This window comes from Pollicipes pollicipes, unplaced genomic scaffold, assembly GCF_011947565.3.
Source record: "Pollicipes pollicipes isolate AB1234 unplaced genomic scaffold, Ppol_2.1 Scaffold_7231;HRSCAF=8579_pilon_pilon_pilon, whole genome shotgun sequence".
Lineage (NCBI taxonomy): Eukaryota > Metazoa > Arthropoda > Thecostraca > Pollicipedomorpha > Pollicipedidae > Pollicipes > Pollicipes pollicipes.
In genome coordinates this window covers 9,031,925-9,047,377 of record NW_023597034.1, presented here as the reverse complement: position 1 = coordinate 9,047,377, position 15,453 = coordinate 9,031,925, and the positions used below count along the sequence as shown (strand labels likewise).

Below are 15,453 nucleotides of genomic sequence, written 5' to 3'. Positions count from 1 at the left end.
TTGGCTGTTTTCCCTGCTTAGTCCAAAGTTAATTTGAAACACTACGACACTGCACTCTGTGTCTATGTATGCTTTTGACCTATGCCCCAAAGGTGGGGCGCTCCCTCTAACCAATGAGTGGAAGTACCGAGGGCATCAGTTGTGAAGTAAGGCCTGTATCGTATTGCCAGAATGTCGCGCAAATGGCTTCTACAAATGTCATTTCGAATCGCAAATTGACCTTAAAAAAGAAACGCAAACGCAAACGCAAATAAACAACATGTTTTCCTGGATCGATGCATCGTTGACTAACGAATCTCACTAGTCAACAGACCCGAGCGCGGCTGTCCCATCTGTATCTTATGATGTTGAGGTCACATCCAGGGCCTCCGAACAAGCGCGACGCACTTTTATGGAGCGCCATCGAGTACATTGGCCATATTAGCGCCCAGAGACTGTGGCTCAACCGGGATAGAAACAACACAGTTTGAGTAGCATTCATTTGCGTTTTTTTCCGAACCAACATCTTTGCGAGGTGTACACGGTGGGTGCCACGGCTGACAGCAGTCCTGCTCATGCATTAGCGCCTTCCACGAGGCAACTGACATGGGTACACCTTGATTCACATCTATTTGCAGTTACTCACATCCACACGCTCACTGGCCGACACATGGACATTGGCCACGGTGAAAGAGCAGGGTGCGGTTGTACAGGGCGCATCGTGAGAAAGTAATCCCAAGAGTGGGTGGACCATCGCTGTAACCGAGACGCGCTGGCACAGGAGCGCCAGCGTTCTGCGTGCTTGCAGACGTCGGGGCAGACATCTCGTGACATTGGAGACACTACGCTGGTGGCATTCGCCGGATGGCTGTCCGGATCGGCCAGCTGTGCCTGCTGGACATTGGCCACGCAGCCCTGGCTTGATGCGCTCGGAGGAGGTCAGGCGGCGGGGGCCGGCGTGACCGTCACAAACAGCCTCTGCGTGGTCTCGATGCCGAACGAGGCGATGATGACGTTTAACAGGGTGACGATGAACACCATGATGACGGTGATGTCGTTGATGATGTCTGCGGCCATCTGGGTGGGGGACTCGTCAGTGATATCCAGTGCCCCCAGCACCATGAGGAGGACTCCGATCAGGATCTGAAACAGAGGACGGGCGTCAAGATCGGGTCCGGGTCGGGAAGTCGGGACTGACGTCGCCCTGGACCTGGAGTGCGGAAGGCAGGCGGAGCCGCAGACACCATCAACCGACTGCGCCTGGACAGGACAATGAGAAGCCAGACGACCACTCCCAGTGCACCTCGTGCGTGCAGTGCAGCCGTTGACCCGACGCTGAAGCGCGCAGTGTCCGGTCTCGAGGCCAAATCCACGGGTTGTGACCTCGCACGGCGGTGTGCAGCCTCTCCACCGCCTCGGCGGTGAGCTCCAGCGGCAGTGGAACGTCATCTGTCCACAGCACACCCGCTCCCTGCCAGGTGGCGCGTCACTGAGACGCCCGAGCCACTCGAGGCTCGACAACCGGCGCTGGTGCTCCCCACCCTCTCGGGTCGCCTTCGTCGCTCTCGGACGGACAGACGGACGCTTAGCACGTGGTGCGGAGGGCGGTCCGTGAACCCTCTTCAGTGATTCGGCCGCGACCGGCTTTGCCTTCCGCGGCGTTTAAGCTACATTACGGGTGGTCGCTTGTTGTTTACCCCATTGGCTATCTCGTCTCCAGAAGCCAGCCGTCGTTTGTGCAGTTTGTTCTCTCGTTACAGAGCATCAACGCTCGTGTATATTATTTGCTGCCGCGTCCATGACGCTCCGTGGTGTTTGGTGTCGTGCTTTTGAGCCATTTCAAGCTGTTTCTCGTTTGCTACCGAAGTGTCAAGACCATTTACGGCCCTTTGCGCGGCTGGCTGGCGAGTGTGTCATCAGCCATTTGTGTATCTCTTGTCATATCTAAGGACGTTGCCGTCGCTTTGTCACGCCGCCGGGCGGTGTTCTGCCGGTGTTCTTCCTCGCCGAAGAGGCTCCCGCATTCACGGCTCTGCGGCGACGGCCTGCGTCGGCCCGGCGTCGTAGCCGAAGCCAGAGCGGATGGCGTCGGCGATGACGGTGCCCAGGGCGAAGGCCATGGTCAGGTAGTTGAGGTACTCGCGCGGCCTGGCCAGCGCCTGGCTGGTGTCGCGAGCGTCCAGCACCGTCAGCGCCAGGTTCGTGATGGCCTGCAGGCACTGGCGGACGCAAGGGGGGGTCATGGGGAAGCACGCACTGGCGGACAAACTGGTCAAACAGGTAGCAGCGCAGAAAGTCGACAGGGGAAGTTATTGCAATTACCCAAATATTAAAAGCGAATGATTTACACGTGTCATTTACAACGTGGTTGTGTCGTTGCCATGGCATTCATGAACACACGGCTATTCTTGCACGGTTGAGATTACGGAGTGAACCTAACCATCGGAGCGAATCAAGATAACGTTTGGCAATGGAGGGCAAAGTAAACCCAGAATTGCGCTGAAGCGGAAGTGTGCATAGTGCAACCGTGCACACAGTCTAACCAACGCAGCCAGATGCCGCCTCCGGCGTTGGTTAGGGTCGAGCGGCGTCTCGGGTGCCGCATGTGAGACCGGGGCCGCAGCTCGCGCATCAGACGCCATCCCTGCGCCGACCTCTGCCCGATGTCCAGGTCCGAGCTAGCGGCTGACGCAACCGACCTCTTCTGAGCTGCCCGCTCGGCGCTCGCGCGGGAGCTCAGCAGACTCAGAACGGTCCGCAGCGGCAGGCACTGCCGGGCCGCGGCCGCGCACGTCTGTGCCAATCGTGCGCGGCCGCGCGGCCTCGGCGGTCGCCACAGGTGTCTCCGGCCGACCGGGCCGCGGCGGCGCCGTCGAGCAGCGGGTCAAGCTTCAGCCGCGCCATGCCGACGCGCGTGCCATGCGTCGCGTCACGAGGGTGGCCTCGACAGCCTCATTGGCGGCTGGGACAGCGGGGCCGGTGGTGGTAGCGGCGATGGGAGTGGGGGTGGCGTTGGTGACATCGACGGAGGCGGGGTACCGGCTCCACTGGCCTGGAGAACTCCGGCAACACCTGCTGTACAAACGCCGTAAAGCATGAACCTAGTTCTTTACCACCGGGCTGCACCGCTGTCGGACCTGCTTGCCAGATGGCTACGTTCGACTCTGTGTGATTCGAGTCGGCTGGTCCCGTCTAAGACGTGCTAAGTGCAACTGTGGAACTGCTTCGGCATCCTCACCATGGAGGTCATGGAGGATGGGAGGGAAATGCCGGCGTGCTCCGAATGTGAGAAGTCTCAGAAGCACACCGAAAGCTTTCCGATTCAGATGTTTCCTCGCGTCTTTCTCGTGCGCTCCTTTCACAGGCAGTGGACACATGCAGGGTTCGGCGCCAAGTCCACGTGGGTTGGAATGCATTGCAATGAAAACTTAGATGACAGTTTGCTTACGGGTATTATTAGGCGCAAGGCTGCGTGTGCGCTTTAATATGTAAACTACGTGGAAATGAAACTTCAGCAGTTAGGCTCGTCCCATTCAGATTTTTTACGGGTTTAAATCGTTCGAACTAGTGATCGTAACGCCATGACGTTTTCGACATGTGCTAGCGCAGTTTGTCATCACATGTGCCGTCCTATCCTCAAAGCAACTTGGAAGATTTAATGCAGCTGTTAAGCCAGGTGCTCTTTTCTTGCAGCGTTGCAATATTGCCAGTATTTAACCGGTCACATTCGATCAACATGGAAAACGTAAAATGCACACAATTCGCAACAAGCTGAAAAACGCGATTCAAATGACCAATGAGGCCCAGATTTCGGTGACTAGGCCCCGCAACAGCATGAAACTAATACTGACAGAGGAGAAAATGAACAATCGTGCTGGCAAGCGTGAGGGTCTACGTGCGCCGGCTATGACACGAACTGAGCGCACGCAATGGATCCACCTACTTTCGGTAATGCTCGGAGATGAATGTCGGACCTCAGCAGGCAGAGCCCGTAGGTACTTGAAACCAGCTGTGTGGTGTAGGCGAAACCAGCTGTGTGGTGTAGGCGAAACCAGCTATACGGTGTAAGCGTAACCAGCTGTGTGGTGTAAGCGAAACCAGCTGTGTGGCGTAAGCGAAACCAGCTGTGTGGTGTAAGCGAAACCAGCTGTGTGGTGTAAGCGAAACCAGCTGTGTGGTGTAAGCGAAACCAGCTGCGTGGCTCAAGGGAAAACAGCTGTACGGTGTAGGCGAAACCAGCTGTGTGGTGTAAGCGAAACCAGCTGTGTGGTGTAGGCAAAACCAGCTGTGTGGCGCAAGGGAAAACAGCTGTACGGTGTAGGCGAAACCAGCTGTGTGGTGTAAGCGAAACCAGCTGTGTGGCTCAAGGGAAAACAGCTGTACGGTGTAGGCGAAACCAGCTGTGTGGTGTAGGCGAAACCAGCTGTGTGGCGCAAGGGAAAACAGCTGTACGGTGTAGGCGAAACCAGCTGTGTGGTGTAGGCGAAACCAGCTGTGTGGTGTAGGCAAAACCAGCTGTGTGGTGCAGGCGTAACCAGCTGTGTGGTGTAAGCAAAACCAGCTGTGCGGTTTGGCATGCGATCTCAACGCTCTAGCTGGTAGGTGGATCAGTAATTAACCGGAAAGCACCGACACCACCTTTTCTGCAAACAACCTTAAATACAACAGGATGTGGCCTAGACTTAGAACAAACGGCATCAGAACCCCAACGGGGCTGGTGATATACCAGTCTGTAGTTTGCCTTCACAAATTACATCCTGCCCGAGCACCGGCTTGCCACCCAGGCGTCAAATCCAGAGTACGCTGCTGGGCAGACCTTATGCGATAATGTTCGTTAAGTGATAAAGCTGTCGTGTCTGCATGTGCAGTTGGTGTGATGACTTGTGTGCGACAAATTATTATAGTCATTAAAGGCGCCCTCCGAGCGATATCTCAGGAAAGGTCACTACAGTCTGACGCCGGTGACGTCCGAAGTGACGCGCGTTCCGCCACCGTGGACGGGCCTGTCATCGTCGACGGGGACGTCAGGGCAGAGGAAGATGGGGTACTCAGAGAACAAGGCTGGGACAACCGCCGTCAGGGCAGAGGGAGATGAGATACTCAGAGAACAAGGCTGCCACATCCGCCGTCAGGGCAGAGGGAGATGAGGTATTCAGAGAACAAGGCCGCGACAGCCGCCGGTCCCTCAGCAGTCAGGGCGGCTGCAGGTATCGTCACAGTCTGCGAGGCCCTCGGCGTGGCCTCACTGGAGTGGCGACAGCGGCCGATCCTTCAGCGGTCCGTACAGCGGTCGGCCTCATAAGAGCTGGACCGGCAGCTGCAGTCCCGCCACTCGCTGGGGCTAGCTCGTACTCATTAAACAAGCAGAGCCGTGCGGCGGTCAGCCTCATAAGAGCTGGACCGGCAGCTGCAGTCCCGCCGCTCACTGGGGCTCACCCGCACTCATTAAACAAGCAGAGCCGTGCGGCGGTCAGCCTCATAAGAGCTGGACCGGCAGCTGCAGCCCCGCCGCTCACTGGGGCTAGCTCGTACTCATTAAACAAGCAGAGCCGTGCGGCGGTCAGCCTCATAAGAGCTGGACCGGCAGCTGCAGCCCCGCCGCTCACTGGGGCTAGCTCGTACTCATTAAACAAGCAGAACAAATACCACTGGTGCCACCTTCCTCATCCCACGGGATTAAACATGATGAATGGAATGGTAGAGGGCGCCCGCGTTATAACTGAGACGCTTCGGGCGATCACCGGCTTAAATGCTCACAACTCACAACTTATTCTTACACAAAATGAACCAAAATAGTGCGGACGAACAATGAAGTTTCACAGTTCCAACGGTTGACTGTGTCCACATAGGCTTCCTGTTATTATGAAATTATTACACAAAATGTAGCATATATCTTATCTTATTGCAGCTTTTTACGCGATGGTCGTAACCGTTCAGGCCCTCTACATTTTCAAACCCAGCCAACGATTGCTCTGTGACTGATGTGCGCATCACTTATTCAGAACACGTGATTAATGGCACCACCACACGATAGTTGTTTATTGAAGAGATAAAACCTGCCTCTCGGTGACTGCACTGACATCTCCAGGCAGAATGTTAAAGCCGGCGAGTACATTAGACCTGAGTCCCTCCGGTAATCGCTAACTTCTATCACACATAGCCCAGCTATAACAAAGTCACATGCTGTCACAGCATTCCAGAATACTGCGCCGTCCAAACGGCGTTTTTGTGCTGCGTGCTTTACAAGCCAAACCTTTACCAAGTGCTCAAAGAATTCGGTATCACTACAGGAACTAACAGGATATAAGATAATCCAATATCCGCTGCCAAATTCACATCAACACTTGACCTGGTTTCATTTTTATGATTCAAACACGACAGAATAATTAAAACGCTTGCTCGCGCCTATGTCTCCGCCAGCGGCGCCACCCTCCGGGACCATGGGCACCGCGGCAGCCGCGATCGGTCCGCGCGGCCGCGCCCCCGTATACTGCCTCAAGGCACGCCTTCCCTACTCGTCGGCCGGACATCGAAGGCCGATATCAGCACGTTGGTGGTCGTAATGACAAACACGAACGCCAGCGACGTGTAGTTGATTGCGTTTGCCGATTTGGCGTACTCGTCCCGGTCCAGGCGGCAATCGCGCAGCAAGTTCAAACTCAACGACAGCACGCCGATCAGCACCTGCAACGGACGACGTCACGCCGTTAGATGGCAGGCCAATCGCGACCCGTGACGGCGCTGCTGTCGTTGAGAGATTTGAGCCGGCTTGGTGGACCATGGCGGAGACGCGCGCCGCACGCCATATTGCGATAGTGTGCCGCGGCCGGAGCGAGCCCGGCCGTCAGCTGGCGTTGCCAAGAGCGGTCTCGGTAGGCCGCGGACCGACAATGCTGCCGTGCCCGTAATGATGGACGCGTTATTGACTCGCCGTTGCCGGCGACCAAGCGATCAGCGAGGGAAGCGGATGCCGCCACGCGCCGTTACGCCCCTGGAGGACGCTTAGCAGAGCTTTCCTTTTCGTGCGTTGCATACAACAATCCTCTAAACCCGTTCTATATTGTTCCAGGGCACTGTGAGAGAGAAACGCTCTGTTTTCAGGAGCACCGGTTTTTCTGTTGAACTGGGTGCTGCTTTTGGCGCGTGCGCTGCACTCGTCCGGCTTCAACCTTCGACCTGCATTTAAGCCTTTCGACAGTTTTCGTGAAGGCGCAATGTTCTCAGTAATCTGCCCGTACAAAACTCCCAACACCAAGCATTCTTTGCGACACTTGGCTGATTCCAAAAACTCCAAGGTCTTAGCCAACAACGTCGCGCTAACGAGGTCACTACTATGCCAACAGTTCACTTCACCACCACACACTTAATCCCCGATGCGAAGTCCGTGCAAGCAACGCACTCAGTGCTCAAAACCCAATTAAGCGGAAAGTAATCAGAGGTTTACCGGGATACAAGCCAACCTTCAAACTCTGTTCCAGCTTTGATGGCACACAGGCCATCACCTGTTACGTCCTCAGCAAGACAATCAGTTCCAGCGCGAACACGTTTCCTCTGATAACATGCGGTTTGTGAACTTAATGCGTTCGGCCTTGCAGACGCAGGCAACGCCCGACGCGGTCCAAGCGAGCCTTTCACTGGAAGCATCGGACCACGGACAATATCCGGCACCGACGGCGGCGGACCGTGGAGAACACCCAGCGCCGCGTGGCGCGTGCTCCAGCACACAGCTCTCGAGCGGCAACAGGAAACCCTTCTCAAGGACGCACAGCCCGGGGCGGGCGCTGCCACCGGCTGGGCTGCCTTCCCGCCGCGCTTCATAACAGGGTCTTTGTGGTGCTTGCAGCGGGGTGCTGTTGACAGGGGAGAGAGGACATTTGGGAGTGTTTGTGTGGGCCAGCTGTCAGAACAGGGATCTTTCAATCGTAAGGTGTTGCTAGTATGCCTAATTTGACGACAGATCGCGTGGCAGGATTGTCACTTTGCCATAGCTGTTGCATACCATACCACACATGCCTGGATACCTCTGTGCAAACATGCCTGTGGCTCAGTGTCGCACATCACCAAAGACAACAAATGGCATGCATGAAATAGCAACCGCTGCCATGGGAATTAACAGTTACGTTTAAAACGTGTTTTAAGGATTATGCCGCCTCGCCATACCTCGCAGTAGCTCATGGAGATTTTGAGACAACGGGTTATATCGGTTTTTATTTGACTCTGGGCCTGTGCTCTTACGAACCAGTATGGATATAACATACAACATGGGTGGTTTTCATTTTCAGCTGAAAATTATCGTTCCCAGGGAGCTGAAGCCGACAATCTGTAGTTAGCTATCAAGCTACATAAACTCTTTCTAAATGTGTTTATCTACTGTGATCTTATTGGTGCAGCTTTACGGGTCCTTCGTGTAAAAGGTGTTTCTATCATTTGCATGCACTTCACATATATATTCCCAGCCTTAGTCACATTATACCGTTGTCAGACGGGATGTATAAATCCCAAACGGGTGGCGACTGCTGGCCAAGGTCGCGGCTCAGAAGGCTAAACGTTCCAAACGCAATCGCTCTGTTTTTGGTTACAGCATGACAGTCTGCAACCACTGACGAGCAGCCTGGAAGTGCATTTGTGCGGCAAGCAAGCCGAATGCATAACATGCCACCCACAGCATGTCAAAGCGTGCCACCTACGGTACGAAACACGAGATGCCCTGCAAGTTTTGGGTGTTTGCAAGCCGCGCTCGCCTCCTGTTGTCGTCGCTGACACCTTACCTGCAGGATGATGCTGACGCTGATGAGGGTGACCATGAGGGTGTAGAACTCGTGTTGCTCCCCCACCTGCAGGACGTAACGCAGCTGCGAGGCGTTCGCCGTCAGCAGCGCCACGTCCAGCATGCCCTGCGCGATGGTCTTCTTGGTAGCGTACCGGTTGGCATCCAACGGCTTCCGCTGCGGGACAGAGGCGTGCGGATTAGCACAGCACACACCGCCAGGGTGGACTCTGGTCAGGAGAGCTGTCACCTCCAGGGTGGACTCTGGTCAGGAGAGCTGTCACCTCCAGGGTGGACTCAGGTCAGGAGAGCTGTCACCTCCAGGGTGGACTCCGGTCAGGAGAGCTGTCACCTCCAGGGTGGACTCTGGTCAGGAGAGCTGTCACCTCCAGGGTGGACGCTGGTCAGGAGAGCTGTCACCTCCAGGGTAGACTCTGGTCAGGAGAGCTGTCACCTCCAGGGTGGACTCCGGTCAGGGGAGCTGTCACCGCCAGGATGGACTCTGGTCAGGAGAGCCATCACCTCCAGGGTGGACTCCGGTCAGGGGAGCTGTCACCTCCAGGGTGAACTCTACCATCGTCACCAACAGGACAGAATTATTGCATCATATTAGGAGTTGTAGTGACCCTCAATGTTTCGCACCCGTAATGTCTGGACCGGCAAGGTCAGCACTGGCTTTTGAAGCCGACCGACAAAGTCAGTGCCTACTGTTATGGTTACTATACTGCTACTTTTACCGTTCGTAGCCGGACACTACCACCCGACCGATTAAACTAATATCGTGCCGTTCGCTCACGCACCACACGCCATAACTAGCGGCCTTTGCACCTGCGTGGCCAGCAGGTTAGACGCCACCTTCACTCGCAGACTTCCGCGGGCCAACACAGCCAGAGACAGCACCACTCACCGGGCCAACACAGTCAGAGACAGCACCACTCACCGGCCAAACACAGTCAGAGACAGCACCTCTTACCGAGCCAACACAGTCAGAGACAGCACCACTCACCGGGTCAACACAGTCAGAGACAGCACCACTCATCGGGTCAACACAGTCAGAGACAGCACCACCCACCGGGTCAACACAGTCAGAGACGGCACCACTCACCGGGTCAACACAGTCAGAGACAGCACCACTCACCGGGTCAACACAGTCAGAGACAGCACCACTCATCGGATCAACACAGTCAGAGACAGCACCACTCACCGGGGCAACACAACCAACAGCAACACCAACCACAGGGCCGCCAGGCCGCCAGTCAACAGCTGCTTCGTCCATCGGGCCAATGCAGTCAACGGCACGTGCTGTCCCCAGGCCGCAGAGTTAACAGCAGCGTGACTCACCGGACCGGCATAGTCGACGTCGGCCACCCTGCCGGCCGACATGTCGGAGTGCTGGATGGTCTCTACCGTCTCCTGAGTCCGGAGCGGAGGCAGGCGCGTCTGCGCGGGCCCGGCCGGCTCGTGCGGAGCCGACAGCGTGGCGGCTTATCGTGGAGACGTCCTCTCGTCTCGGGAGGAAGGGCGGAGGAGACGGGGCGAGTCCCGCTCGCCGGCCCGGGCTTCGGCAGCAGAGCTCTTGCGCCGGCGGAGGTGCCCCGCTCAGCCGCGCGAGCACGCTCGCTTCAGACCCGGGAGGACGGCCGGTGACGCGGCGTGACTCGTCCTCCGAGCGCGCGGTCCTCTCAGAGGACTGGGAGGACCGGCCAGGCGCCGAGGACTCGCGTCGCCGCCGGCCAGCCCGTCGAGTCCGACGGCACGTCGACGCGGGGCCGGCGGAGCGCGGCGAGTGGCCGCTGGGCCGCAAGCGGCCGGCTTAGGCACGCAGCCATCGATTGCCGTTCCCGGCGTTGGTGGCACGTGTCGCCCCCGATGGGGGTGACGTCACCGCCAGGTACGGGTGCCGCCCGGAGGGAATATGCTGGAAGGGCGGGGCGGGGGGGGGGGGGGGGAGGGGGGTTGGTATCGATCGGGTGTTTTGTGGATAGCGGGCCTAGTCCAGGCTGTGAACATCTGTACGTTCCTCGCGCAGGTGTTTGGCTGGGACTGCGCGGCAGGGAGCCGTGTCCACGGGCCCTGAAGTTGCGTACGCATGGCGATAGCCACAGTCCACCAGGTAGAGTTTGCATGCCAACTGATCCTGCGGCAGTAACGATAAACAGACCGAGTACCATGAACGGCCGAATGATTCGCCGAGCAGTTCCCCGATTGCCCAAATGACGTGAATGTGTTCCAGTGAAGCCCGCATGTGCGAGCGCTTGACAGCAAACAAAGCAACGAATAACAGGAGCACAGCTACGGTGGGAACGTATCATGCTTCTGTTTTAGCCGTTTGCAGCTGAGCTCCGGGATGGTCTCTTGTTTTTTTGCAGGCTGCAGTTGTAGTGATCACGCAACCGAATACAACATAAAGCAAAAGGGATTCCGTCCCAGAAATGTCCCAAGCAACAGAGCAGCAAAGCAAACAGGCGTTGCGTTACTCAATCTAACATCGATGAAAAGTGCGTCACCTTCGAGCGAAAGTTCAACGCAGATTTGCCAAGCGAGGCAAAACTAAGAATGGTGCCACTCGATGCCAGCAACGCTGCCACACCACTGTAAAGACAGTTTCGACTGGAAATCGAACCAGACACAGCTCCAGAGATGCATACAAGCCCCACCGGACAGTGCACATTCAACGCTGACATGAGATAGGCGGAGAAACCGCAATTGACTGGGCACGAAAGCGGGCGGAGCCGAAAACAGACGTCATCGATTTGTCGCAGGATGACGAAATGTCCCGCAGGTGGATGGCAAAATGCTGAAACAGATCGCGTGGGCACCAACGCCGCGGCCGCCACCGGAGGAATGACGCCGAAATACGCGAAGCAAAATTTTTGAATGTTGGAATGACGACAAAATACGTCTAGCAAAAGAAGCTGCCGTGCAGAAGCGGTGCCATGCATTCGGAGCGGGGTAAAACAGTTTGTTGGGGGTGTCCTAGACAAATGCCCCCGTCCCCCTCGCGGGGGGCCTCCAGGTTGAGACTATACAATGGACATCCTGCGTGCGGGTGGAAAGAGGGCAGGGGGACACCCATAGCAGCATGTTCTAAAACCTCAAAACGCATCAGGTGCAAAAAGGCAAATATGGATCATTCTCGGGTCACGGAAGGAAATGGGAGCTCATCACTAAGACTGATTCTAGACAAATGGTGCCCAAATGTTGCGTGTTACCTTGTTAATACTCAATTTTGTGCATTGGAGCGCTAAGGTCGCGAAAAGCAGCCAATTAGCAAAAAAGCGACTCGGTTTGTTGTTTATTGGTTGCTGAGTAGCTATACATTTGGCAAATATGAACATCTTTTCTGAAATTGAAAAAAATTAAAAGCTACCGGAAAAGCCTCACACAAAACACCACCATCTTAAGGGCATCCACCGATTGAAGATGGTCTTTCGAAGTTCCGTATAAGAGGCGCGTCTCATCCGCAGAGATAACTGCCCCATGAAAAAACTGAAGTTGTTTACAATGTCGGAGTTGTTCCCGGGAGTCGTAACTATGCGCTGTTTGCGAAAGACGGTTAACGTTGTGACCATGGGAAGCTCCTGAGCTGACAAAGTTGAGCAGTGTTTACAGACGATTTTATCTGGTCCATAAGATCATGGTCGTGGCGTGAATACTTCAACGAAAAACGTGAACGAAAGCAATTATAAAAAGAGATCGCTCCTTGGGTTTCGGCAAAGCACATACTGAATAGGAGATGCTGCAACCATACTGCAATCACGTGCATTTTAGTGGCAAGAACGACGGTGGTGTAGATGTCACTGCGTGCGACAATGTCAGGCAAAACCACTCTATTAACACCATCATCACCGGACGAGGTAACAACCGTTTGGAAGAACAAATATCAAACATCATATCGAAGTCGAACAGCTGTTCACTACTTGTAAAGGAACGTTGCCACGAGACCCGGTGGTGAAAACACTCGCGATTGCGGCAGATGGTGTACGCGTGTCATTGGCTTAGTAGACATCAGAGCCGCTCCGAGGTCCCGGAACACAGCTGACCGATCTACGAGGTAAACCCGGTCAGTGGGTCCGAACCTGTGTGCCAGATCTCCTAACCACCAGCTTGAAGTGTGTCAATGTACAGGTGGTCTCCAACGGTTCCTTTTTACCCAGCGTCACCTGAAGCTTTCCGCCCGAAGGAGCGTCGCAACGCACGCTAGCGCCTGGGATGGACCGATCTAGTTCCACCCTCGAGTCTTTGAAGCCATTGGTCGAACCATGTACGTGCACACAGCCAATTGGTGGCACTGGTCCTTGTCGTCCTGGCACAGCCGAGTTCATCCATAAAAATACCCAAACACTGCATCAACGCTTGTAAGAGTACCATTCAGCAAGAGCCATTCTGCCCAGAGAGCTTGACAACATGCCTCACACGGAAGCCGTCTTGTTTTGCATCACAATGGCGGTAGGCTGTCCTTGGTTCAAGGTGAAACTGAAACCAATTCAAATTGAGCCAAGTGAGGCCAAATAAGATGATGAAACTTGATTTGAAACCCAGCAGAAATTCAACTTCTTTGAACAGAATTAAATGGTCTGATATATCATATGTTACGTATCAAACATTCGATCACTGAATCTGCAAACCACAGTGAAACGTTTTGATAACATTTGTGTAAGCATCTTGACCCCGACATCAGGGGCGTGACCTGATGACATTTCTGGATGACTCGCAAAGGTATGCAAAACCTTCTAGCAAAAGTATGACGTAGGCAGGCACCCGATTCGTAGCATGGGTGCGCGCGTCCGACGCGCGGAAAACCCGCCTACGTGAACACATGCTTATCGCCTTCGGTGGTTATCCTGCTTTTCCACAATTACCTAGATGAGTTATGCTCAGCACATCAGTCCCAGACAGAAGGCATTCTCGATTAAGCCGGTTGCTCTAATAAAGCACTGACCACATCAAACACATCTATGTTGATATCGCAGAAAACACGCATCTGCGCCTAGACAGCAGAAAAGCTCCGGAGAGCGCAGCCTGTTCGTCCAGCCTGTTCAAGTACGGACTTCTGACGGCGCATAACGCGAGGCGGCCCAATCTGTACCAAGATGCACCGCACACTAATGCACCTGTTAACGTAAACGTACAGCAGACATGAAATGCTGACCGAGGCCTCGCTCAAGGCACGTACAACACGCTGCAAGCAATCAGACTGATAAACAGCGTGCAACCACGTGGAAACGCCAGACACGCTCGCCGCCCCGCCGCTCCGACGTAAAGTCGACACAGTGGCGGTACCCACCTCATTGTCCTGTCTGGAAACAGGTCTGCGGCCATTGTAGCCCAGCGGCCGGCCGGAGCTGGGCCCCGGCTCCCGACCGCCAGTCGTCCCCATCTCTCCTCCAGCATCGTCCAGCAGCTCCTTGGCCATCTTCTCCAGCTGGCTGGACCTCAGGTACGGAGAGCGGCGGCGCTTTCCAGAGAGCTCGCCACCGTAGCTCATGCGGCGCGTCCAGTCACTGCCAGCTCTTCAGCGCCCGCAGCTGGGGCAGCTATGCCGTGACCGTCCGGTGCCGATGTCTCAGTGAACCGCAGGTCCGGGCGGCTGGACGCCCTGCTCCGTCTCCGGTCGGCTGGACGCCCAGCCCCGTTTCTGTCTCCGGTCGGTTGGACGCCCCGCTCCGTCTCTGTCTCCGGTCGGCTGGACGCCCTGCTCCGTCTCTGCCTCCGGTCGGCTGGACGCCCAGCTCTGTCTCCGTCTCCGGTCGGCTGGACGCCCTGCTCCCTCTCTGTCTCCGGTCGGCTGGACGCCCCGCTCCGTCTCCGGTCGGCTGGACGCCCCGTTCCGTCTCTGTCTCCGGTCGGCTGGACGCCCTGCTCCGTCTCCGGTGGACTGGACGCCCCGCTCCGTCTCTGTCTCCGGTCGGCTGGACGCTCTGCTCCGTCTCTGTCTCCGGTGGACTGGACGCCCCGCTCCGTCTCTGTCTCCGGTCGGCTGGACGCCCCGCTCCGTCTCCGTCTCCGGTCGGCTGGGCGCCCTGCTCCGTCTGTCTCCGGTCGGCTGGACGCCCCGCTCCGTCTCTGTCTCCGGTCGGCTGGACGCTCTGCTCCGTCTCCGTCTCCGGTCGGCAGACCGTCTCAGGGTCCGCAGTCGGCCACGGTCACGCCGCCTGTGAGCCGCCGCCCAGCCGGGACACGGGGCCTGCGTGCTGTGAAACTGCGGCGGCGGCGGCGGTGGCGGCGCCGGCGGCGCTGCACAGGCTCGGCCGAGGGCGCGTCGTTACGCGCGGCAGCACGCGCCCGGAACGCCATGACCGCGGCGGCGGCCAGGGCCGAGGGGCGGGGCAGGGTGCGGTGGGGCGGAAGTAATACCCGGAGGCAGCTGATTTCCGGGTAACAAGGTCAGGGAGCTGGAACGGAGCTGCCCGCAAAGTCATTATTGTCAACATCGAGCCCTAGTATCCTGTCACTTTTTGTTGCTTTATCTTCGCGGTTTTCCGTGATCGCATTTGAAAAAAGCTCATTGCCGTTAAGTCTGCTGTGATTCTCGGACAAGTCCAGTCAACCTAGAACCGTAAATGCGTAAAAGGAGGAGGAGGTTTTTCTAGCTGGCCACATCATGCTGATGTAATTTGTTTCAGCTACTCCAGCTTTGGTGAGCCAGAAAGGCCTGGCTGCTTCCGTACGCTGGCACCGTTGTTGGCCAAACGTCAGAGCACATA

General features: G+C 56.3%; 1 protein-coding gene across 4 annotated transcripts; it reads right to left on the bottom strand.

The window, feature by feature from the left end:
- Positions 1-464: 464 nt before the first annotated feature.
- On the bottom strand, positions 465-14,470 carry LOC119109098 (ninjurin-2). Of its 4 annotated transcripts, none has more exons than XM_037232643.1 (3): positions 14,034-14,470; positions 8,748-8,924; positions 465-1,122 (listed from the first exon to the last, which is right to left on the bottom strand). In XM_037232643.1, the coding sequence occupies exons 1-3, from the start codon at positions 14,232-14,234 to the stop codon at positions 919-921; spliced, it is 582 nt and encodes a 193-aa protein (XP_037088538.1). In that variant the 5' UTR covers positions 14,235-14,470; the 3' UTR covers positions 465-918. The 4 variants fall into 4 exon arrangements, with proteins under 4 accessions (XP_037088538.1, XP_037088541.1, XP_037088539.1 ...); XM_037232646.1 differs by lacking the exon at positions 14,034-14,470 and adding an exon at positions 10,088-10,518; XM_037232644.1 differs by lacking the exon at positions 465-1,122 and adding an exon at positions 1,130-2,198.
- Positions 14,471-15,453: the final 983 nt, after the last annotated feature.

Excerpts from the sequence above, each read along its gene's own strand:
- LOC119109098 (XM_037232643.1), bottom strand. The coding sequence starts at position 14,234 with ATGAGCTACGGTGGCGAGCTCTCTGGAAAGCGCCGCCGCTCTCCGTAC. Across the intron at positions 8,925-14,033 it reads TTTCCAGACAGGACAATGAG|CGGAAGCCGTTGGATGCCAA; the intron begins GTGGGTACCGCC and ends TCTGTCCCGCAG. Across the intron at positions 1,123-8,747 it reads GCGTCAGCATCATCCTGCAG|ATCCTGATCGGAGTCCTCCT; the intron begins GTAAGGTGTCAG and ends CCTCTGTTTCAG.